At 38.2% G+C, this 26,328-nt stretch overlaps 1 protein-coding gene across 2 annotated transcripts; it reads left to right on the forward strand.

Moving 5' to 3' along the window:
- TOLLIP (toll interacting protein) lies at positions 1-26,102 on the forward strand. Of its 2 annotated transcripts, XM_066187741.1 has the most exons (7): positions 1-149; positions 6,850-6,999; positions 8,940-9,122; positions 10,169-10,321; positions 12,224-12,314; positions 16,152-16,172; positions 21,823-26,102. In XM_066187741.1, exons 1-7 carry the CDS (start codon positions 117-119, stop codon positions 22,035-22,037), a joined length of 846 nt encoding a protein of 281 aa, XP_066043838.1. In that variant the 5' UTR covers positions 1-116; the 3' UTR covers positions 22,038-26,102. The 2 variants fall into 2 exon arrangements, with proteins under 2 accessions (XP_066043838.1, XP_066043839.1); XM_066187742.1 differs by lacking the exon at positions 16,152-16,172 and having other exon boundaries at positions 4-149.
- Positions 26,103-26,328: the final 226 nt, after the last annotated feature.

Genomic DNA, 26,328 nt, shown 5'->3' on the forward strand with positions numbered 1-26,328 from the left:
TGACGCGGGGCTCCCGCTGAGTGACGGGCGGCGGGAGCGGCATCGGCGGCCTGGCGGGGCCGGAGGAGGAGGAGGAGGAAGGCTCTCGGCCGCGGCCCCGGCCCTGGCGAGGCGCCATGGCGACCACCGTCACCACCCAGCGGGGCCCGGTGAGTGCTGCGGGCGCGGCGCCGCCGCGGGGCCCGCTCAAGGGTATCTCCTGTTACCGCTCGCCGCGCTGGGCGGGCGAGGCCCGGCTTGGAGACCCTGATGGGCCCGCCCGGCTCTCCCAGCGCCGCTGTGGGAGGGAGACTCCGTGTTTGTCACCCTGTCCCAGCTCCGGCCGCGCCGGAGGGGGGAGAGGAAAAGCCCTCTCATCTTCCCCAGACTGCTGGGATGCGGGGGAGGGATGTCTGCCTCGTCTCCCGGTTCCTCGCCTGCGAAGAGGCTTTGGGAAAGGGGAGGGGAAAGGCCCTCCTAACTGTGCGGAGTCCTTGAGGCGGCTGTTCTGCCCGTTCTTTGCCCAAAGGCCCGTCCGGGGAGGGAAATGCTTACACGGAACCGGAGCGGAACCGCTTTCCCTTGGGAGCGGAGCGCAACTCCCCTGCTCGCGGCTCGGCGGGGCACGGTCGGGCCGCTGTCCCTGGAACGGCGCACGCAGTGTGGGATGTAGGCGTGCGTGTTGGACGGGAACTGAGCCGTCGTAAAAGCAATTTACCAGCCTTCTGGGAAGTAGTGCTGACAGTTTATTGGAAATATGTTACTGTCTGGTTTTGCCCAGGGATAATCATACCTCACACCGGCATGTTCTCCGTGTGAGGTGTTACAACATCAGCTTTCGACAGATTCCTGTGCTGTTCCTGTCTGTTCCTCCTGTCTGAAGGGATCTGATAGTCATTGACAATATGATATTGCTTATGGTGAAATGAGGCTGTTTTGAAAAACAATAAATTTACACTGCTGTATTTTATTATGTAGAAACAGCTAGGTTTTTTTAAATTTATGCAGCCTTGTAGAAAGAACAGTGAGGTGAATTACTGCTAATCTTGAAAAACTGCACTGCTCCCATTTTCTTATGACAGTAATATGCTCGTCAGTTTTATTCCTTTAAGTGTCTTATTTGTTTTATTTATCATAACTGCTTGGTCTTTCTTGAATGTTACTCTTCCAGATGTCTTGTTCTAGAATTTCCCAGGTACTCCTGTATAATCTATTGGCAGTCTTTTGTTTCCTACTCTTGATTGAAGCCTGGCAAAAGGCATACAAGATGATTTATCTCATGCAGCTTTGGCTTTCTGGACTTCAGGTTTTGGGTTTTTTTTTAATGTGTTGCTAACATTGTTGCACATGCTTTTCTTCCTTACCCACTTTAGAGATTTGAATGTTTTCAAATGAGTGAATAAATTATGCATTATTAAGCAGGCATTCAGAGCTGGGGGTGTTTATATGGTACATTCCAGCCTTTCTTAATTCTCTTCAGAGAGGAAGATAAAATCCTACTAGTTTCTACATATGCAACTGCATTACAAATGAATAGCCACTAAATGGTGCTAAAGGATTGGGAACCACTTTTTTCTTCACTGCTGGTAAGAACAGTTCAGTCTTTCTATTTGAACAAGCAAGAAAATATTCAAGGTTGTTTCGTGTGGGTAAGGAACTAAAGTGGGCTGTTGCCAGTCTTATGCCTGCACTTCCTAATTTGTGACGCTGCTTACTTGCTGTGTAATTAAAAATTCTTATTGCTGCTTAGTTTTTCAGATGAAACAGAATTCATCCTGTCTGTTACTGTAAATATTCTCCTAGAATATAGATAGATATCTCTGGGCCTTTTCAGGATTGAAGTTAGCATATTTTCACATTTGTAATCTTTTTTGAACAAAACAGCTTTTTAAATCTGAGCTATGGCTGAATATGTAAGCACTGCTAAGTGATACCTTTTACAAGTGAGAGTATTAATTACTTAATAATTAATAATCCAATAAACAGTTTTACCAGGCTTTAGATTAAGACTGAGCCACCAAAATTTTGTGATTTCTTATCTAGCCTGTCATACCCAAAATTACTCTCCATGATTATCCACCATGCTGGCAAATACATCAGGTCCTTCAAAATTTGATTAAGCACCAACCTAGGACTGCATAGACTTCTGCTCCTAATTTCCCTAATAGTTACTACTCATCAGAGGCCCTTACAGGCCCTTGTCAAAAGTCCCTTTCCAGCTTTTTTGTAAGCTCCTTCAGGGACTGGAAGGTGCTCTGCGGTCTCCCCAGAGCCTTCACTTCTCCAGGCATAGACACAGATGTCATGGGGACACTCATTCTGTCTTGAACTTTTAACTCATGTTTGTGTACCATAGTTCCTGCCATACTTTGCATGTGTTTTTACCCCCTCCTTTTTCCATGTGACATCAGCTCTGTTTCAGGTTAACAATTGAGATTTTCTTTTTTCTTTGTGTTGCATCTTGGAAGACAACCTGGGTCTGTTTTGTCAATGATTTCCTTGGAGATACTAGAAAGCTACTGCCAGGTGCATTTTTACTTTCTTCTATTCTAAACAAGTCCTCAGCCTGGCCTCACAAGTGCTCCAGCCCTGTTCATGGGCCCTCTTGGTGGATCTTCGCTGGGCCCTCTGAAGTTCATCATTTTTCATGTAACTGCTGGGCCCCAAACCATTGCAGTGTTCCAGATGTGGTCCAGCAGTTCTTTCTTTTTCTCAGCCCTCTAGCTGGATTCTTGTTGGTCCTGTGCAGTTTTCTGTTAGGATTCATTGCTGCAAGAGCCCTCTGCTCATCCATGTTTAGCTTGCTCTCCACCTCTGTAGAGGTACAGGCAGTCCTGCCAGTTGTTCTCTACTCTGTACCGGTGCCAGGCATTTTTCCGGCCAAAGTACAGGTCTTTGCCCTTGTTGAATTTCATGAGATTCCTGCCAGTGAATTCCTCCATCTCACTAGATGGTCCTGTCCTCAGGTATACCAGTCATTTCTCCCAAAATTCAGTGTCATCCTCAAAACTGGTAAGGATGCCTCATGTCTTCACCTTCCATTACTGAGGAAAAATATTAGACGTAAGTTAGTTTCCATGAAGACCTCTGAACAGCTTCACTTTTAACCAGCCTCCAGTGTCATTAACCACTGAACTTCAGCTTCTGAGCTCAGTGCCTTAGTCAGCTTTTCATCCATCCAGTCGTCCACCCCTTCAGATTATAATGATCCAGCCCTGATACCTTCTGCTCTTAGTCATATATTCTTGTTTTTGAGAAGGCAGATGGCTCATCAGCTTTTTATTCTTTTAAAACCTTGGTAAAGGCCAGCTATTCCTAGTCCCTGTTGGGCTTTTTTTCCTTCATGTGTCAAGGAATGTCTTCCAGAAGCACTTACTCCATGAATTTCTTAGTTACTGAAGTGAAGCTGACCTGCCTGTGGTTCCTCAGGTCATCCTTCTTGCCCTTTTGGAATGCTGGGTATGAGATTTGTCTTTCTCCAGTTATAGGGGAGTTCCTCTAATCTCCATGACCTTTCAAAGATGTTAAAGAGCAGCCTTGAACAAATATCAGCTCTTTCAGGACCTCTGGTGCTTCTTATCTGGTACCATTTTTTTCTTCAGTGTGTAAAGCAAGAATAAAAGTTCAAAACTCTGTCATTCACTTTTTCTTCCTTAAAAACAGTAAAACCATTTAAAGGAGAATGGTCAGAAAATTTTGAGTAGTTAGATGTTTAAAGCTTTTTTGATGTGTTGAAGAAGTTTCATGTTAGACTTCCTTGGTAGTTGCTCTAGTGTGGAAACTTAATTATGGCTCCCTGAGTGTGTTGTGTGGGGGCAAATGTTTCTGTAACTCGGGTTGTTTGTGGCCATGTTTGGGTCTGTCCCTCTTCCGCCCATACACAGGTGCCAGTACTTGCAGAATCACTGAGTTGAAGGTTCTGAGAACTTACCTCCCATTCCTTTTGCCTCCAACCCTTGTTTCTTCTGGTCAGTTTCACTGACCCACTTTACAACTCTCTGGTACCATTTCATGTTGCATAAGAAACAGGAAGGTGAGACTGAGACAGCCCCATCCTCAGCTATGTCAAATAGCTGTAGAATGTCACACCACATTCAGTTTGAAGGAGTTGAGATGCAGTTTTTATACCTGCAGCATTCTACTCTGAAGATCCACAGAACTAGCTCTTGGGTGGTTGTAGAAGATGGGAGGGGCAGTAATATTCTGTTTCTAGGTAATCCATATTTTTGAGATGCAATGCTCTCAGTAAAGTTTATTAGAAAGTGATTATAAGGCAGGCTTATTTTTAATTTGTCTTCTGAATTGTAGTCCCATCCCTGTCCTGTTGCTAAATGGAATTAATTTTTTGTTCTGCAGCTAGTGGCAGAACACTCTTGAATTTCACATTCTTTCTGAAGTGCCTTTATAGTAGAAGGAAGTGCGTTTGTTTCAAAGCGGGTGTGGAGTAGGATCAGTGACACAACCTTGTCACGTATGTTTTCCTTGCTTTTAAAATAAAAACTGGTTGAATACTGGTTACCTAACTTTGTATTTTTAATTCAGGTTGGGAGGTGGCACTTATATGCCTGCTTTTAAATGCTTTGAGGAAGATGTAACTTGATCTCTTTTATTTGCAGATAAAAAGATTGCATGATACCAGTTTGTCTCCATCATTATGGAATCAGCTGATAATTAGTATAAGAACATTCTGAGTAATGTGTTTCATTCAATAAGCATCTCTCCTAGAGATTGTACAGGCTATATCACCAGGACTTGTGAACCAAATCTTAGTCAGAACTGAACGTATAAGTTTGTGCATCTCCTGATCCCACTCCTCCCTTTTGGAGGGATTTACCACTTAAATCTTTTGAGAACTTAGTTAACATTGGATGGTTTTAGTTTCTATGTATGTCAGCTCTGCAGTTGCAGGATAAGAGTGTGGTTTTGTGTCAGGTAACTGAATAACCTAGAATCGGTTTAGCTTCTGTAAGAAAACTTCAGACTCCTTTATGGACTTCAGTACAGAGGCAAGTTTGTTTATTTTATTTTGGAGCAGATATTGGCAAACTTTTACGAAATAAAATTTCAAAAGCGAAAGCTATTATTAGACTTCTGTTTTGAATTCCTTCAGCTTTCCAATATCCATGTGAAGGTGGAAACAAAAGAGGCTATCCTGTTTTCTGGGAGTTTGACAGAGAGATCTTGCATAATATGGAAATGGGATTTCAGAGGTGCAGCCAGCACTTCTGACTATGAGAAATGTTCATGATGTCTATTCCTAGAGGTGCTAATAGTACCAGATTTAAAACTTCCTTGAGGACCTGGGGTGGAGGGGGACCTGCTGTGTTGTAAATGCCATTTCCTTGCTAATTCTGGGGCCATTTCAGATCTTGCCTAAATGGATTATGTTTTATTTTAAAATGATATGTATTCCACTGAGAAGGCTGTTATAATACTATGTCTCATTGCCAGCCAAACTTACATAAACTTTCTTTAATTATTAACTCCTAGCTTAGTTTTCTCCCTCTCTGCCCGTTTTTTTTCTTTCTACTTCTTAAAACTTCAGCTGCTTAAGTTTTTAATTGTAAAATTTTAAGGTGCTTGTAAGTAAAACTGATTCCCTTTTTACTCTGCTTCCCAATAGCACAGCAGCAGGCATTCAGTGCTTCCTCCTGAACTTTTCACATAAACTTCCTTTTTTGCATGTGACACCTACTGTTGCCAGGATCCTGAGGCTCTCAGATAATCATACGAAACAGTCATACATGTGATTTGGCAAGAGCTGCAATTTCTGTCTCCAAGATGCAATGTTGACATGCACATGCTGTGTAATCTTGAAAAGCTATGTCCTCAAGGCGTGTTAGCTTCTTAAATTAGGTTCTGTGGGCATGCATCTGCCAGATACATGATTGAGTAATCTTGCTTGGGATTGCAGCATGAGAAATTGGGTTGTCTTTTGTCTTGATGAGGTAGACAGTTCTGTATTAAATATGTAATCCACTCTATAAACAGGAGAAATGAATGTAACTTCATTATAAATTTTCTATGACAGTTTTTTTGCCTTTAAAATTTTTATTATAGGTCTTTGTTATTTGAAAACGATGAAATATATTTCAATTGATAATGTTCACTGGGCGTTTAAAACCTAGAAGCAACCCAAGCTGTTGAATTTACAAGTAATGGGTAGAAACTTTCCTTTTATGCTGTAAAGCTAACAGAAAATCCATGGGGAGTGCTGATTCATATTGGCTCATGTGACAGAAGTTCTCTACTACTACTTTTACTCCTGGCTCATTCTCATGATAGACCAGATTTTTAGTTCCCAAATTGTTTGAATGTGGTGGAATTTTGTCACCAAGGTTAGTTGCCGGCTGGCTGTGTTTAAAACTGGAAAAGCATTAGGACATCTTTATTGTGTTGCAGAATTTGGTTCATAAGAAATCCTGTTTTACAGTCTGTCTTGAAGGGGACTGTGGGTGTGACCTTTCAGATGAAAGCACTGTGCTGTGTCTTGGCACAGGAACGATTGGATGCAACATATTGTGATGAATAAGTGAAAGAACTGGATGCCATCAGATATCATATATGAATGTGTTGTAAAACTTAGTGGTTCTGACTTTTGTGTCGACTACTTCAATGTTTAGTTGCAGAGCAGCTTTGGCTCTCAGTCCTACTTTTTTTCAGAAGCTTATGTTGGAAATGATTGTTTCTGAAAAGGAGAACATTTGCTACATGAGGTGGCAGTTTTGTCATTTAATTAGTTCTTTGTTCATGCTGTCAAAACAAGACTAAATTTTCCTTAATTTGCTACGCTTTGATTTATATACATCTCTTTCCCATTATAAAAGTTTAAAGTCTTGGGGTTTTTTTCCCCTCTCTTTATTTTTTAAGGTATTTGTTGGTGAGCTTCCTCAAGATTTTCTTCGCATTACCCCAACCCAGCAGCAGCAGCAAATCCAGCTGGATGCCCAGGCAGCTCAGCAGCTACAGTATGGAGGAGCAATGGGTACAGTAGGAAGACTCAGTATTACTGTAGTACAGGTATAAGTTACGCCATCTTTGTACAATTAAGTAATTTTAAATAATTAATGCAGTTTTTAAAATTGGTGGACACAAAAAGATTTTGTGTTGGAATTTGAGTTACTAAATTACTTGTAAATGCGTAATAATTCTTAAACGTTTTGCAGCTTCGTTTTTTTGTGTATCAGCATTATGTCCAGTTTCATAATTCATTGTTGCCTGGTGCAGTGATTTCCTGTAAACCTTGCATTACAGCACATAATCAAATAAAGTCATGGGGGTTTTGCAGTGAACAGATTTCTCTGAAAACTTCTGTTCAGAGGCTTCCTGTAGTTCCTGTACTTAATATTAGTACAGACATTAGTAACTTTGAGAATATTGTAGGGAATAGTTCCCTTATTTATTGTTCCACATCCTTCTCCTCAAAGCTGTTGTCCAGCCAGTTGGCCCAAAGTCTTACTGTCATATATCCTGTTTTTCCTTCGTTGAACTTTGAGATTCCTGTCTGTGCACTTCTCTTAGCCTGTCAGGGTCCTTCTGAGTGACAGTACAACAGACAAGAGATACTCCTCTCTTTTCTGTCTAGGAATTTATGCAGGAATGCTATGGTATCTTGGCTGTATTTGAGATGTGGCATTCTGAATAGGAGACTTGCCATGGTATAGTTAATCTATGGAAGATGAAAATTTGGTTTAAGTGTACTGTATTTAAATAAGCATTGATAAAGTATATCAAACAGCATGCCTTAATTCTGTTACTGATGGAAGTATAAACTGATGGAAAATCAGAAAAAGTTTCTGGGGAGGTATATGCTGGGTTTTTTTCTTGCAGATATACAGGGATGGTAGTGAGTTTGTCTAAGCACAGCTGATTATTGCCTTTTTTGAAGGTTTGATAAACCGTCTAATCTCACAAATCAAGAGTATAGATAATGCTTAGTTTGGATGCCAATTTCCTTACTTTTATTTTCAAGTCCACATTTATAAGAAGCAGTTTGAGACCTTTCTTACCACCTCTAATGTATGAATTGATCTATCAGCATGTTCCCTGAAGAAGAAAAGGGCTTTCCAAGCCTGAGGTGCAGCCTTTGTGATAAGCGTTAATTCAGTGCATTGCCTCAACTGTTGTGAGTTCTGTAAACATCCTGTAGGTGGGAGATGCCCTGGGTCACCGTGGTTTGTCACTTGTCTCACTGTAAAAAGAACCACGGGCTGCTTAGTTCAAGTCAAAGAAACAGCACATCCAAAAAGCCCAAATTCTGCTTGAGCACAGCTGTGCAGCGTTACTCAGTGTTGTGTTCAGGACTGTCATCACCTTGTTTTGTTCTAGTCTTCTGATGTTACAGCAAAAGCATGTTGGATCTCTTCTGATTCTCTACAGCATCTGTTGTCTACTGAATTAACTACTGTTAAATGCACATGCTGAATGAAATAAGTGTTTAATCACTTTGAAACATCTGATCTACTATGACTAGTTTACCTCAGTTGAACTGCCTTTGCAGGTTCTGCTTTTGGATTCTGTGATATTCTTGAGGGTATTGGATTTCTGGATTTCATTCTTTAAAAGAACTTAAGTGAAAGAGGACAGGCTACCTATGACTTTACACTTGTGATTGTATGTTGGAGATCAGATACCCAGGGAAAAATTGAACTTGTTAAAATGTCCTTGTAATCATGTATTTTGTGCTTTGATATGAAGTAATTTATTTTAGCTACAGTGAAGATGTGTATTTTCTACAATAAATAGGTTAGAAAGATGTTCCCTTTTCAAGGTCTCACAGACACTTAATGATGTTACTGATTTATGTTTTAATCTGAAAGCTGTTTTTCTTTTTTTTTAACTCTTTTCTCTCTGTCACAGAATTTAATCTAGTCCCTTTGTTCAGTATTGAGTTCTTACTGTGAACTAGTAGTAATTAACTCCTCAAGTTAATACACTGCCTGGATTTCTTTTCTTTTCAGGCCAAACTGGCAAAGAATTACGGGATGACGCGCATGGATCCGTATTGTCGAATACGGCTGGGATATGCTGTGTATGAAACTCCAACAGCACATAATGGAGCCAAGAACCCCCGCTGGAACAAAGTTATTCAGTGCACTGTTCCCCCGGGTGTGGACTCCTTTTATCTAGAGATATTTGATGAGGTCAGAGCTGCTGTATGTTTTTTCTACCCCTCCCCGTCTCCAGTTTGGACTGAGGTTTGGGTGAAACCTTGCAAAAAAGAAATGAGTTAGTACAGACAGTTCCTTAGCTGTGTTCTCTGGGAGATGTCAAAAAGTTTTCAAACTTCTGAAAGCAGCAATTCACAAGGCTTTGCTCTTCCCCAAGAATGTCAGAGCTGTTACTTTTCTTTGGTAGCTGATAAAGAGGCATTAGCAGGCTTGCCTGCAAAGGAAGAGAAGCAAATGATGTCTGAATGCTATTTAAGCTCCTCTTGGCTGTCAAAATGCCCTGCAGCTTTATGTCCTTCATTGTCCTTATTAAAAATAGCCTGTGGTACAATGCTGTTTTACTTGAAAATTCTTTGGTGCTATTCTAACCTAGGAAGAGCTTGGAATCTTTTCCAGGCTTGGAATTCCTGAGAATAAAACTGTTAAATACATTCTGTGGGTAGTCGCTAGGATTTATTACAAGAAACTAAAAGGCTACAGCTAAGGCTAAAGTCATGGTTTACCTTTTTTTTTTGCTGCCTCTCTCACTGTGTGTAGTAAAGCAGTGCAGCAGCTGTGTGGTCATTACACAAGTGAGGCTTTGAGGGCTTAGCTGATTGGTTCAAGTGTCTATTTAACTGCTGCAACAGGGGAGCAGGTCAGTACTTCTATCTGCTGGAGTTCACAGCCTATCATTGTAAACAGAAGCTGTTCATGTTCATGTAATTGCCTCTGATGTGATGTCATGAGATTTGCACAGCCTATGATGATGTTAGGATGCTGTATTTCTAGAGTGTTCTGCTTCAGGTTTTCAATTTCTTGCTATTAAATATCTGCAATCTGTAATCCCACTTAAAGCATCCTTCATCCTTGTTGGAAAGGTGATGGCCAAAATATTTATTGACACTACAGTAGTTTCAAAGGGAATAAAAGCAACAAAGTTAATAGCATAAAACTGAAGTATTAGTCAAGGAAAATTTTAAATTTGGGGTTTCTTTCAGGAAAATTAATTTGGAAATATTTTTCAAATTATTTTTCAGAGAGCCTTTTCAATGGATGACCGCATTGCTTGGACACACATTACAATTCCTGAGTCTCTGAAACAAGGAAATGTGGAGGATGAATGGTATAGCTTGAGTGGAAGGCAAGGTGATGATAAGGAAGGAATGATTAATCTGGTTATGTCATACACGGTAAGATGAGTTTGGGGTGGGAAGGGAGAGAAGCTTCTTAAGTAGTGAGAGGGAGATATTTTAGACTGCAGTAGTTCTGTTGTGCCATACTGAGTGTTTGTGTGTGTTGGCATTTAAAATAATTACACCTGACTCTGGGACTAGCAGTCAAAAATATTTGTAAAGACAATAAATACCTTGTCGTGAGGTGGCAGATGGGTGTTTATCTTGTTTTGCAATTACCAAAATTCAGCTTATTTGTGTTGTTGAGGAGTCCACTGAGAGTGGTGTGCAGCTGCAGTGGGAGCTGCAGCTTTTGCCCTGGCTGGGGGACATGGTGGGAGCCCCAGGAAAGGGACCATGACCTGATGCTGGCCCTTTGCACCACAAAGGGCACAGGGACCTGTGGCACAGGCCAGGGGACTGGACACTGGGACACAGCAGAAGCTGATGGGTCGGCAGGAAGACCCCAGACTGTCTGGGAGCACAGACTGTGGAGGGTGTAAAAGCCCAGGGATTCCTTTGTTGAGAGTCCCTCCTTAGAGGCACCAGCTTGAGCTGTTTCTGTGTTAGTGCACCATGATTAAATTGCTTTAAGGATCCAGATGTCTGAGACACTGCCGTGGAAAACCCAGGGCTGAGGTGGTAAGGAAACCCTGTCTGACTGTGAGTGGGGGGTGTGCAGAGAGCCAAGAGGGGCACCCATGGGGTCACTGGAGCCACCCACTGCAAAGGGGCCTTGGTCTCAGCAGTTACAGACTGGAGTGGGTGCCAGAGTGGCTCCTGGAGGGTCAGACAGGAAAATGTCCTTAACACTGTGTTAAGGACAGTGTTTTTTATGTATAAAAAAGAAATCCTCAGCTAAATGGTCCATTGCCATTTCTAATTTAATAATGATATTTTTTAAAAAGCTTTTTAGAATCTAACAATAACTTCCCCCACCCCCCAAAATCTTTAAAAATCCATGTCAGTTTAAAAGCAGAATAATGGAAACTTTTCTGTCTTAGTTTTCTCGGATGGTTTAATGCTCTTTCAGATGACATTATTTTTCACTTCTTTTTGTTCATTTGGTACTGCTGGTCATGAACTTACACTGGTTTGTTTAGCAGCTCCTGGAGTGTTCTCATCTGTCACCTTTGTTTCAAGTAGTTGTTGGATAACGTGTAGCACTTGCAGCCCTGAACTGCACTTGAATATCATCAGAAGTTGCAAGCTGCTGTTGAGTGCACGGCTGGGAAGAGATATTCCCTGCTGTTTGAAATCCACATTCTGCCCCAGATCTGAACAGTTGTTTCATTACCCCGGGGACAAAAGAGTTTATAATTAACCTTGAAAACTGTCTCCCTGTGAATGTACTGTTCATAATATTCATTATTACCAAGGATCAAACTGAACTGAAATATAACTGAAGTTATTGTGGTGGTAAAAGGGAATGGAGTTAATTTGATATTTTGTTTAAATCACTGTTTTACTTCAAAAATAATTGATTTAAACAAAAATTTGCTTCAGGGAGCAGTGTACTACTTTTAAAAATAAAAATAAGAATAAAAATAAAAATCAGATTTTGTCGAATATTTAATTTATGATGACTGTTGTATATTCATTTCACAACACTAAGGCGTGAAAGCTGATTAAACCTGTATTTTAAAATAATGCATTTTGATAACATTTCATCACTCTTGCAAAAGGCGAGGTTGACATGGTGTGTTTTTATTGATTCATAGGCAAATTAATTGCCATTTGAAAGATGGCAGTTTAGTTAGTTTGCCAGAGATTTTGCTTCATATAGATAAGCACTCAGCATAGCTATATTGTACTGTTGAACATGGATTTACAATGTGATGACTTGTTTGCAAACGCTTTTAATTGGTGGCATTTTTTGGCTATTTCCTGAGTTTTCTAATCTGTGCCTTTTCTCTCAAGTCTTTGCCAGCTGCCATGATGATGCAGCCCCAGCCGGTGGTCCTGATGCCCACTGTATATCAGCAAGGAGTTGGATATGTGCCTATAGCAGGTAGGTTTTCTCTTCTTGAAGACTATGAACCATCCAGATGAAGGATGTTGCAGAAATAAATAAAAAATTACTCCTGTTTTTTCAGAGTGTAAAGGAAACTATAAACTATTTTTCCTTAACTGCTTATCCCATGATATATTTTTATGAGAAGAGGGAACAAATTAAGTATAGGTCTGCCTTCTGTCTTGATAGCTGTTTAATAGAGCTGCATGAGTTTGATTAAATGGATTAAAATGTCTATCAAGTTTTGAAGGCTTCTGTTTTTGAGTATTTATTTTATACTTTGATCAGGTCACTGAATAGCTATCTAGCAGGCTGCTCTCTTAAATTGTGCTTACTTAAGTGATTGGCAAGCCATGTCTGAAGCTGTTTGCACTTGAGAAAGTGCCCCAAATGAATTGTGCTGTTGGAACTGCAGCTTCTGTAGTCCACAATGGGATTAGTTTTTCTGTGGTCTTTGGAGATGCTTTGTTGGAAAGAAACTTGCTACACTGCATGTGAAGCATTCATAGCTTAGTGAATGAAAAATGTTAGGGAGATCTGAGATAGCTCTATTTGATGTATTTACATAACTACAGCAAGTGTTGTCAGTGCATTTGGTTGGTTCAAAGAGAGTTTTGGATTTGTAGAGAAAGATGCGTTAAATTATGTTTTGTAATTTTTCTGTCAAAGATGAGAAGCTTAAAGTATGTAAATAAGTTTGAATTTGTCCTACTTAGGGAGCATTCAGTTGAGTTTGTGTTTCACTTACAGCTGTTAAAACCCCCAGTTTATTCTATGGCTATCTGTTCAGTAGTATGTATACTTTTCGGGGAAAGTAAGAGATAAATTCACATATTTTCAACTTCTTTGCATGCAAATTTATGAATGATAGTGTGTGTGGGACATAAGTGAAGTGCTAAGAGATGACACAACAGATACATATATTTTATTTTTCTTTTGTAAGACTAGGAGATAGTTGAATTTAAAATGACTAGGAGATGATTGAATTTTAAAATTCCATTCACTGTAAAAACAAACTTCATCAACAGAAGACTGGATATGTAAGTTAGGAATCATACCTCACTGTAAAAACAAACTTCATCAACAGAAGACTGGATATGTAAGTTAGGAATCATACCTCCTGTTTCATTTTTACAGAGTTAAGTTAGAGCAAAATACAGAAAAGTTGGGCTGCATGCTTTATTCCCTGATGAAAACATGCAGTTTGTTTCATTTTAAGTGTTTTTTTAATCTCTGTAGCTTAATTGTCAGATTTTAAGTCTTGCCAGTGAAGTTCTTTGGACCAGAGTGTACATTCCAAAGGGTGATTCTGTTGTGGTAAACCAGACCTTCTGCAGTGAACTTCAGACAGTCACCTTGTTTATAGTGTAAAGATCTGACAGAAAGTGCTAGCAAATTTCTTGAATAGATCAAAATGAGAATATTCATATTACAAAATTTCTGTGCCAGAGTATGAACAGCAGAAATGAAGCAGAGACTAGTTTCATGTATGATTGAAACTAGACATAGAACTGAACAGATAAAATTGATAGAAAGACCTTCGGACTTGCTATTGAAGTACTGGACCTTCAAATCATGATGTTCTGTAAATTATTTATCTTGAAAATATTTGCTATTTGGACAAGTGGAGAAATAACTAATAATTTGAAAGTGATAATAATGTCTGACATTTTAGAAGCTAAGAATTTGGAGTCTAAATGGTGGATCATTGCCCTTCTACCAAGATCCAGCATGTTTGTTTTAATTGCTACTATAATACTATTTGGTATTCAGAATTCTTCCTGCATCTGTGACTTGTAATTTTAAAGCATTGCAAAGTTCCGCCCTGGATTTGAACTCTTCTTTTGTTCTGTGAAAACTTGAGTGTACTTCCTTGACTTCATAAAAGCCACCTTTGACCTACATTTGGTATTTTTCACTCTTTTTAAATATTACTGTGCTTTGTGTTTGCTATTCTAGAATTTCTGTGGACATCATCAAAATTTCCCAAAGCACTGTGAGTTCTAAAGCTTTGACTTACTCACTAATCAATGACCCACTCATAATAATTAGATGGATGTTTAGGTTTGGAATTGCAAAGTGACTTGGCTGCAGAATACTTTTGCTGTTTCATACATTTAATGGCTTAATAAAAGTAATTTCAAATTTAAAAAGAAACAATAGTGCATTTTAGAAGACATCTGGGAGGCTTTTGAAATGCTTTCTGTATACTGTACTAGATGCTCCTTCTGAACTCTCTAAACTCTTTCAGAAAGGTGCATGCAAGATGCTGGCCTTGCTTGCACAACTCAACTGTTTCTGTCTTCTGGGCCCACTTTGTTTGCACATTTCCTTTGTAACACTCTACAGTGTTTGCTCTCTTCATTTTGAGGCTGCTTCAGGAAGGGTAATGGACATCAGTATGCTCCTGCTTTGCATATTTTTAGTTCAGGTTTTTTATCTCTGCAGCTAAATTAATGTAATCAGTAAACAGGTTCTGCTTTTCATTCTGAAGAGTTGAAGAGCATCACTGAATAGTGTATTGCACTTGAAATGAAGGGGATTCTGCTGTAGAAGACTGTCAGAATCAAAGCCTTATCTGTGATGGAAATAGAGTGGGTGGACTAAAATGCTTATCCAGACAGTTTTAACAGTTACTTGTTAACTGTCCAAAATAACTGTGCTTTAAAGAGCAATGGTTGAGTCAAATTTAGGTGTGTCACAAAGGCCAAGCTGTTTTTCTGGAAAAGAAAACTTCTGTTCAAAACTAACTTTCTAATTAACTAGCCTTCTAATTAATGCTGAAGCATCTAATTACTCTCATGCTCTGTCATACAAGCTGAGGTAAACAGTAGAAACAAGTAGGTACTCACTGTGGTAAGCAGATGAACACAAGGAATGCTCATTTCCTCACATTTGGTGGTAGATGGAGCTGTGTTAAGAACAGAAGTGGCCATAGTATATTCTTGCACCATGGTAATTAATTGCAAAATTTTTAAAATTGAAAACTTCTGACAACACCTCTAGCTGTTGCTTACAAGCCATAGCTGCCATAGTTGATGTATCTATGGATTGGATATGCAAAAATTAGAACGTGTTTGCCCTGTTGTTTTTGTTGTTAGAGAAGTTGAATTTATCTACCACCTCTTCCTGTTTCTTTTTCTAAAGATTACTTAATTTAAACTGTAGAATATTTTGATATACTGGTGCTTGCAGTATCCTCTTGTAGTGAACTGTACCAGAGACAATGAGCTAAAAAATGTTAGTTCAGGAAGCAAGCTATATTTCTTACAAGGTAAATATTCATGGGATAAATAGGAAACTTGCTTTTACTTATTTCATAAATTCTCATGTGAAAAGTATGTTAAAAACCTGTGTGTTTTTGGGTCCTGTCAGAGTCAAGAATAACACTTTTCATTGTGGCAAGGTTGTGTGTGTATGTACATTGTTTCTTTAGGTATCCTTTTTGAGACTCATGGGTTAGCTTGTGATGTTACTGGTATTTGTTCAGAAAACCATGGATGTATGTTGTCCTTTGTGATCTGTAAAATATAGTCCTTGTTGTAAACACCTGGTGGCTTACTTATTTTGGCAACATTTCTTCCGATTGTTACTTCTGCATAAGCAACACATTTAGGCTTGTTCTGGGTGCTTAAGCAATTTGTTTGAGAGACTGGATCCTAGCAGCATTTAGTTTTTTAGTATTAGATAGTTTAGGTTTTGCCCAGCTGCTTCATTTTATCCAACTTTCATCTTTGGAAGGTAAATAATTAATATCCTTTTAAAAATAGATTAATATTTCTTTCCCATGTCTTATTCCTTTCCCCTTGTCCCTTCATTTTCACTTGTCTTTAGGGCTTGAGTACTTTGCTCTGGGTAAGTTTCCGAGCTCTTTTCTCACTCCCATTCTCATTGACTCGAGAGTCTTTGCATGAACTCACCTAAACAGCTTTATTTGTTACAGCAGACTGTATAACAAGGTATTGCCACTTGGTTGTCACAGTAGAACAATTTAATGCATCTTCTGCAAATTAGTAAAGCCTCTTGAACCTGTTGGAAAGTGTTGAAAGGCATCTGCTCAGCTTTGAGCTACAGTGGTTGAACTGATTGCTGATAAGAGTGTTGATGGATATAATGTGATGTTATGATATTCTTCTGAAGCTGTTGTATGTCAGTGAGCTACACTAGGTGATAGTACTGGCTTTCTAGAAGAGAAACATTCTTGCCGTTGTTTGGCTACTGCAAGATTAGTGGAGAAGCAGGTAATGTCATGACTTTTGGTAAACTTGAAAGCAAAAAACTGAATTCTGCAATGACATTGAGAAGACAACCTGCTAATTGCATTAGTCTTAATTTCCTTAATTAATTTTCAAATAAGCTTTCTTTTTTGAAAGTGACACTTTTGTCATCAGTGCATATTTTTCATGCACTTCTGTTTTAGATCCATATCAAGTTAAGTACCTGACTAGAATTTTAAAGGCAAGTCATGTTACCAGAAATCAATATTTCTTCATTGTAGACTTCCTTTACTGTGGCACTTTTGATTTTGAATTGTGCAAAGATGCTGTGACACTGCTATCTTTGATAAAAGCATTGGTCTTCAATCAAATACATTCAGGAAATTTTTGAATGACTCCTTGTGAGATATGATGTCATTTCTTGATGCTCTGAATTTCAGAAAGATGCTGTAGATAAAATTGTTGTGGTTGTTGCAACATATTTGGTTTATTCAGAGCAGTGGAATTTTAGCATTTTTCTGTTGTTTCATGCACATAATTTTTCTAGTAGTTTGCAAAGAAGCAACATTTAAATAAATGAGATGGCATGCATATTTTAGTAGTGAGCTTTTTCCTGGAGCAAGTATTGTTAAGACTTACCTTTTTTTTTTTAGAAAAGGGTTACCAATTCCTTCATTTAAATGAAAGAATTCATGCTGAGAAGGTTCCTGAGTTTACTCTGAAAGAGTCTATGCATGGGACAGAATGTTAATGAGTTAAGAAATTAAGCACAGGGCACTTGACTGAAAATGAAAATAAAATTGCAAGTGGGTAATGCCTTGTATGCAGTTGGAAAAAGTTTACCCTGTTAATTCTGCTTTGATGCTTTCATTGCTGCTTATAGCAATTGACTTGCTATTGTTTCATGTTTTGGAATGTCACTGCTTATGCCAGCATGTTTGCCATTGCCATTTCACTGAATTGGAAAACAGTGCTCCATTCTTCTGATTTATAACATGTACCTAATATTTGACAGTAACATAGGAATCCACAATTCCACTGATAGTGGATTCTTACATTATTTAGTTCCAGTTTTCACCTCTCAGTGATATGAGGTTTTTTAACTTAAAGTGGCTTTTAACTGAACACTGATAATTTGGAAGCTTATTATAACTCTCCATAATGACTGCATATGTGTCTATTTGCTAAATTTCAGTGCATAATTCTTCAAGTTTATGCTTAAGTCTTACTTACTGTTTTGTAAATCAGAAATTATAGATGCTTTTAGCCTGAGTGCGGAAAAACCCAAAGTACTCTTAAACTGGTATTTGTACAGCTTGGATGTGGAGTTTCATGAAAAGTAAGCATTTATCATGGAGGTATTCATTAAAAATCTGGTATTACCTCCATTTGTGTGCAGTGTAGTTGTAGACAGCACAAGCTAGAAATATAAGAGCTGAGAAAATGGGTTGTGAAAATCCTTGGTTGAGAAACAATACAGTCGAGAATTTTCTTGTGTCTTAAATTGATTATTTATACTGGAAATGCTCTTTTGAGTGCTGCTTGTCCAGATGTCTGGCTTCATAATTACCTCTTTTCGATGAAGGCAGTAAGGAAAACTGTGTTCTAATCTAGGTTTTATTTTGGCACTGATAAGACACTGAAACAGTATTGGTAAGCTGTAGGATGCTGTGGTGCTTGAGAAAAGAGCCTCGTGTTTGATTTGGATTAACACTTTAAACTGACCTCCTGTATGGACAGTTCACTGTTTAGGCTGATTTTTGGATAATCTTAGGGTGTTGATGACTTAATAAAAACTATTGGGAAGTTTATGTTAGAAGCCAAACATAACTTCTATTGCTCAGTTCCTTCAGGTACTTTGCAACTTTATTTTTTTGAGTCTGCACATCATCTAATGTCCCTTTTAAATGCCTACATTGTTTGTAGACAGTGTGAGGAATGAGTTGAGGTTTGTTGAACCTCTAGAAGAGGCACTGCAAAATGCTGCTGGGTAATTGGGTGAAGTGTATTTGCAGTGTTGGTGAGGTCTGCACAGTGGTTTGCCTCCAGGGTGTCTGATGAGCAGTGTGTTCAAACACAAAGTGCCGGACAGAATTCCAGGTACCGTGGTCCAAAGGCCATAAAAAGCTTTGGAGCCAAGGTTTAGGATGGTGCAGAAAAGGTGACAGATACTTGTGGTAGAGATGTGATGCAAATGGAGTCACAAGAAATACACCTCCAGTGTGCAGGTAACAAATTTATGCGACTATGATTCAATATGAACCTTTTTGAGTAGATGCAGCCTGTGTGTTAAAGCTTCTGGGTTCCTTTTTTTTTTTTTCCTTGTAATAAAACTTAAAATGATTGAAAGGGGGATTTTAAAAATCAAAGTTGGAGAACACAGATAAATAGGGAGATGTTTACAAATCAGTAATGAATTCCTTCAGATAGGACAGGAGTCTAAGTTAAGGAAAGAAATAGAAAAGAGTATATCAGGGGAAATTCTGGGTGCAGGGCTCACAGTCAAACTGTATTCACTTAGAGCACCTGGTCAGCCAGAGTTGATGTTTAGCTCATCCAACCTTGAATGTTGAGTTATAATACAGCATTTTTATGCTGACAGAAAAAACAAGTCACTGGGATGCTAAAACATTTGTACAGGTAAGTAAATACATTTGTACAATGTACATTTGTAAGTACAGACGTTTGTGACTAAATAGTTAGAGTGAAGAGACAAGGTAAGTATTGAAACTGCTCTTTGCTCTTTTTTTAGATGTTAGGTCTGAGTAGAAGTAGTAAAATATAATTGCAATATTTTCAATCACATAAGTACTTAAATCATTTTGTTAAGAGAGATGAGGCTGCAAAGAGGCACTCTTGAAAATTATACTGCTTATACATATGCTTCGTTGTTACGATTCTTGAGCAGTCAGTCAGAATTCAGTAGAAGAGAAGCAGCTTCTGATCTACTCCTGAGTAATCTATGAAAGCTGGTTCTCAAAAAGAGATCTTATTTGAAGGTATATAATGGCGATGATGCAAATAGTTCATCCTTTGTTTAACTCACAGAGAAATAATCAAGGTCATAGATAGAAAGCAAACAGGCAAACTAAAAACTGTGCAAAAGAAGTTAGATGTTCAAAGAAAATGTGTGCTAAATCAAAAAAAATTAACAAAGCCAACACTCAGAGAATCCTAAGAAGCATGAAGTAAAGCAGTAAAGTATGTTTCTGACAAAAATTGGTACATCTTCCATATATGGGAATGTGAAAGTGTTAAATTATATGTTAAATCTAAACTGGTTATGAGGTTGAGTAACAAGGCTTTTGAAGATCAAATGTGTAAAAGAAGCAGAATTATTTACTTTAAAGAAGCAGAAAACCTGAAATCATGTATGTAATTAAATAATAATAAAGATATAAGTATGTAAGGTAGTTCAGGAAAACCTAGTTGGAATGTGAGACCATAACAGGTGAGGGAAGTCTTGCTTTCAGAGGACTGGAGGGGATAGCAAAGTGTAGTTTTCGTTAAAAACAGTTTTAAAGTAGCCATATTGTATAGAATGAATAAAACCCAGGAAGACTAGAATAAACTGCTTTAAACGAAACATATAATTAGGTAAACTTTAGGAGGAAGTGACATGATTGTGTAGGAAAAGCCTGTAAGTTAAAATCCATAGGTATTTGAGTACATAAGGAGCAGTGTGGCCTGTGTATATCACCTTCTCAGCTGCATTTGGAACATGCTATTGCCTAAGCATTCTTTCTATCATATGATATTCTGATAAAACAAAAGTAAACTTGTGGTTTAATATCTCTTTTAAAGAGCTAATGAACAAATAAAAATAGGTGATTATTCATCTAATGAAAGGAGTTGAATCTGTCACCTGTTTTGGTGAGGTGCATCAGATTTCTTCAAAAAGTAAGTGAAGGGATTAAGACAATTTGTCAAAATAAAAACTCTTAAGAGTTTTCTAAGCCTCTCTGACTGCTGCAGGTTGCGGAAGGATCTCATAGTAAAAAGGAAGTAAAATTAAGTCTGGTGTTTAAGTATGTGTAAAGGATAATCTTAACTAATACTTATTTGGTGACACTTTCTCAATTTGATCATTATTGTACATGAAGGTCTTTGAGTTATTGTAGATTACTCTATAAAAATATCAGGTGAATAGTCTTTGAAACAGCACATAAAATGCTTGAAAATAAATAGAGAACCGATACTAGAACTTGTTTCTGTCTAGCTGCAGGTAGTTCTTCTTGCCCTACCTTAGAAATTCTACAGGATTACTGCAGAAGCTAACACATAAAGGACTGGGAGTAAGATAATCAAGGATCTGAAGAAGTGAAATACACAATTTTCAGAAGTGATAACAAAAGAGGACTGTAGATACATACTATTATCTGTTTTCAGTTTTATACTGAAGAAAATGTAGTGTTTTCAGCAATGGTTCTATGCTTAATGATAAAAGTTCTTATGTGAAAAAAAAAAGGGATTTTGTCTAGTAATTTCTTCTAACAGGAATAGGAAAACTCATTTTCTAAAACTCCATAAACTGCTAGTGCTTTATTTTACATGGATATACAAGAAGTTAGCGAAAAGTGACAGGTCAGATGAATTTTGTCCTTTGGAAGAGAGTCGAGCAAAGCAGTGTGTGCCCCTAGAGGCGTTGCTCTTTTGCCACATAGTGACTTTGCAGGCTGAATGGAACTTTAGCCAGGAAAAACATCTGCTAAAAATTGCTTATTTGTGTGGTCCAGTCTCCTAGTGGACCAAAGTACTTTGCTGTCCTTTGAATACACTGGCAGTTGCATTCGTTGTCTTTCTAAATATAAGCTACATAAATTGCTGATGTAAAACCATTTTTTTCATCACAACATAAATACACTGGAAACTAAAATACCAGGGGAGGAAAACCAACCACACCTTTTTGTGATGAGCTTAGGGTTTGGTTAGTGAATTATGTGTGAACCTGTTCAATGCAAGTTGTATCTAATTTTGAACAGTACCTATTGCCATACTGTAGTTTATAACTTCTGGAGTATAACCTTGGGGAGAGAACTTGTTCCAGAAAATTGTTTTCCAGTTGCAACAGTGCTGGTATAATCTCTGGAATCTTCTTCCTCCTCTGGAGTGCATGTTAAAATAGATAAATGCAGAAGTTGGTGGGTTGGGACAAATCATGAGCTGCTTTCGTCTTCAAAATCACCGGGGCTTTTTGTTGTGGGTTTGTTTGTTTGTTTGTTTCCCTTTCTTTCCCCCCCTACTAATGTATGTTTTGTGGCTTTCTTTCTTCTGTTTTTAACCTGTAGGGATGCCTGCAGTCTGTAATCCAGGCATGGTACCAGTGGCAATACCACCTCCTGCGGTCAACCCTCAGCACCTGTGTAACGAAGAGGACCTGAAATCTATCCAGGACATGTTTCCCAACATGGACAGGGAAGTAATCCGCTCAGTGCTAGAAGCTCAGAGGGGGAACAAGGATGCAGCTATCAACTCCTTACTTCAGATGGCTGAAGAATCATAGATACCCACTTCCTGCATAGTCCCCATCCTCGATGCCACTTATTTTTACTTGCCAAGCCAGGGATTTAGCTAGAGGAAGAATTTCCCAACAGCTTTCTGTTAGTGCATCATGTGTGACAGATTAAACCCCTTTTCTCCTTGGACAGTTGGATCTTCTTCTCTTTCTTTCTCAGTCTGTACATACTCAGTTTAGCTTATGTCCTTCAATAGAGCAGTGAAGCATCTTTACTATCAGCTGTGCCCTGTGTGGCTATATTCTGATGGGATGGGGAATAATGCTGCTTTGTTTTTTTTCTCTCCCCCTTTTCATAAACTTACAAAGTAACTCTATGCAGTACAAGATTTACTAGTGTTTGTTAGACTGGGGGAAAAAATTTTTTTCCATGGAAGGTTTGCTGTTTAAACACATCTGATTAGTTAAAAGTATTTAGGTTTCAGCAAGCAGTGTATTTTTGCCAGAAGTTAAAGGAGAAACCGTTTCTTATTCTGTGGTGTTTAGTTATTACTGTGATATATTCACACCTTTTAGACATAAGATTTTTAATTTAATAAGCTAAATTTCTAGGTTGTGCAGTTGGTATTTGTAATGGGCATCTTCTATTCAATCTAGTCATTGGGCACCAAAGCAATATATTTTCTGGTGTGCATTTTGGGCTTTATCCTCCCACACAGTATTGTTATGTATCTGTAAAATCTTAGGAGGTGACTTTTAACTCATACAGTATATATTGCTGTAGCAGAGAACAGGACTAAGCCCTAGTGTGCTCCCACAGTTAATTGCACTTAACTACTACTTCTGCATTCCCATGGCTATTTCAAAGGATAAGTGCAGAAGGAAAAATACTTATACCTGGAAAGTTAATGAAGCTGTAAAGAATTATTTAAGATGTTGTCTTACATTCAAAAAGCAGATAATTGTGATCTGATTATAAGGCTTCTTTCTTTATACCTGTGTTTCAGCAAAGTTACTGCTTTACATTAGTGGGAAAATGATTGTATTTTTCCTGTAGTTAGAAATAAGCACGAGAAGTAGCTTCAGGGTCTTAGAATGGCATTATGAATTGCTCAGTGACTTGTTAGACTACAGTTGCTGTAGTCAGTTTATTATTATTTGATACAGATGGAAATAAAATTCTTTGTGAGAGACAGTTTAACATATCTGAGTTACAGTCTGATCCTCGGAGGAGGTGTTTGTATTTATTGTTAGTGTAATTTTTTCAAATAAGAGTTGATTTTGGAGCTGCAGAATCATACAGTTATGCACCAGTTACACCTATTGAACGAATTTCTGCGGTGTCTTTTCATAAAGTAATGCACTTTAAATAGTATGCACCAATTTATTTTTCCAGTGATGTGCAATGTTGCTGTTTTGTCTCTTTAATGTTTGATTTCAAATACTTTCTACAATAGCCATAGACCTTTATATTTTCAAGGGTTGAAATGAATGTACACTTGAAATCTAGACTCTTGAGTGATTCATGAGAACATTAAAGCCAGGTTTTGAATAGGGAATGACGACCCATATTCTCTTCTTCCCCATACTTTATTTCATGTCCTATGCTTAAAATATTTTATTGTCTGATGGAAAGCTGGTTTTATCTCCCTTCCAACCTACATTCAAGTAGCCTTTAGGTAGCAGTGACAGTAGAGCATGAATATTTATTTTTTTAATCATTAAAAGTAATACTGAAGCTTTTAAAATACAGCACCAAAAATCATCCCAGTTTCTGTCTTTTCATAATATACAGTTTTAAGTTTTGTTATGAATCCCTTAACATCTTAAATTTCCTATTGAAAGCGTAAGTGTCTTTGAACATCCTCCAATTGGATTTTGAATAATGAAATTCAAGGCTATAGTTCTGTGTGCTGTAGTTGTGAAATTGCCACACTTTTGTTTTCTAAAGTTAAATGAATACTCTTTTAGAAACTAGTCTTGCCCCTTTCCTACAATCATGGTAAATTTTGTGATTGAGTAGGTGTAGAGGCATTTGGTCTTTGTAGCACAGTGTTCTATGACATCATGACCCAAAAGGATGAATGTTGGTAAGGATTTAATGCTTAGATACCTCCAGGAAGAGTCCTGTGCTCTAACTTTTACACAGATAGCATGAATTGCTAGGGATGGAACAATTCAGGGAAAATGTACATACGTAAATTTTTATATTAAAACAGCAGTATTCATAATACAGCTTTTCATAAAAGCAAGTGGTCATGGTTCAATTTAATGGCTGGTAAATTGTACTGCATCCCATTACAGCTCCATTTCAAGCACAGAACAAAACCACCTTTCAGTCCTAACTGCCAGGAGGGGTAAGTGCAAAAGTTAAGCTAGCTAGCTTTATTCATAAACTGGGCTCTGGCCCTCTGAGAGAGACTCCTGTTCTTAAATATATTTTTAGTGTGGTTTTTTTTTTTTTTTCCTAGGCAAATGTTATGCAAAACAGGGTACAAGTATGAGTTGAAAATAGGATATGTAGGAGCAGTATGGCCAGTAGATGGGTTTCATTATCTTACACTATACTTAAATATTGTTCTGTGGAATTTTTGTCTTTATGTAATTAAGCATTAAAGATGAAACTCTTACATCAAGATGTGCTACTTTCTCTTGTTAAAAAGAACAAAATCATCAGCCTACTCAGCTTTTCAGCATACATATCCTTCCAGTTAAACTGTTTGTTGTTAGGTTTGAATTGGAGAGAGATGAAAAAAGGCAGGGAATGTTTACTTATTTTAGGGTCTGTGAAATTAAGGTATTGGAACCGAAAGTCTGTTTATTTTTATTTAAAACAAACAAATCGTCAGTGATGATTGTAGCTTTTGAGAAAATGCTAATGGGGTAATACTGTGTTTGCTGCTGCTCCTCTGCTCAACAGCATCCAGCAGCTTGGAGCCAAAACCAGCTGTATAAGACAGGCATCTGCTAAAAGTTAGTGCTCTCAGTATAGTTTGAGTCCTGCCAAGAGCCTCAACTTGCTAAAGGTAGGAACATTTTTTGTCTAGCTAGATCCTTGCAACTTCTCTACTGCTCTTTGCATCTGCTGATGGTACTGAATGGGTTTTTCCCCCCCCTTATAAACGTTATTGCCTGTTTGGTTGATATGTAATACCGTACAGAGGATTTTTTTTGCTGTAATTATTCTGAAGACATTGTTTCTCTGTATCGAGGTCCAGTGTCCAAATATGTTTCTTGCACTCTAAAGTACATTAACTTTTTCATTCTAATTTAATAAATGTATCATCTGAATGAAAGTGTATTATGTCTCTGTTGGAGAGCACCACAGTGTGAGTCTTTGTCTATGGACCAATCTAAAATTCTAGTATTGGTTACTGTCTTTTATTCAGTGTTGAACGTTGGTTGGCAGATTACACTGGTTCTTAATGTAACCATCTGGTGGGAACAGTAACAGTAAAATGCTCAAAACAACTTTAAAAATTCCTCTACAGGTAGGTGCCTCTTTCTGACTCTTCCATAGCTACTTTCTCAAGGAAATACTCCAGTGTTGCAGGTCTGGAGGACAGAAGGAGGCAGTAGTGAGATTGCATTGTTTGAAGGACAGCATTGGAGGGTAAGGGAGGAGGGAGAAACAGCCTGTGGGTATGGAGGGAATGCTGCAGTGTGTAGGATTGAGGACTCTGGATGACAGTGGTGTCCAAGTGAAGAGTAATGAAATGGACCATGTGTGATATTCCAGCTACAAAAAGAGCTGGCTTTATCTGCTAATATATGATAAATGAATTTGAAAGATTTGGGTTGCACACATCTCTTTCTAGTACTGTGATGGCAAAGGTATCTGGGGCCCTCTTTCTTACTTAACAGTATCACCATGCTCAGTGAGAACTGTGATTATTAACCAAATGCTAGTCTGAAGTATTACTGTGTTATCAAGCTGACATTTTGGGATTTACTGTCCATTCATGGTGTGCTTTTTTTTCTAATCAAGAGAGGGGTTTTGTTTTTTAACAAAGAATAGTTGGGAGGAATCTTTCATAGCTGATTTTTCTTTATTTCCTTAATGTATCGAGTACCTACTATGAAATAAAACTGTGTTCAAATTGTGCTTTTTTCTAGCCCTTGAGTATCAGTTTCTGTCCCAGTTTATCATCAAAAGTTAGTTTGTTTTCGCATTTCTCCATTTTGCTGTGAGAGATACAAAGAGCGAAAATTAGTTTACTTTAAACAAATGTTGGTGTTCTTGTGGCTGCTGAAGCATCTATTAGCATTTTGTATTTTTATTAGCTTTTTCATTTCAGTGTTAATCAGTGATGATGTGTGGGGGTATAAAGAAAAACCA

Source organism: Chamaea fasciata, unplaced genomic scaffold (assembly GCF_029207755.1).
Source record: "Chamaea fasciata isolate MVZ Bird 193981 ecotype frontalis unplaced genomic scaffold, bChaFas1.0.hap1 SCAF_7, whole genome shotgun sequence".
Taxonomy (NCBI): Eukaryota; Metazoa; Chordata; class Aves; order Passeriformes; family Sylviidae; genus Chamaea; species Chamaea fasciata.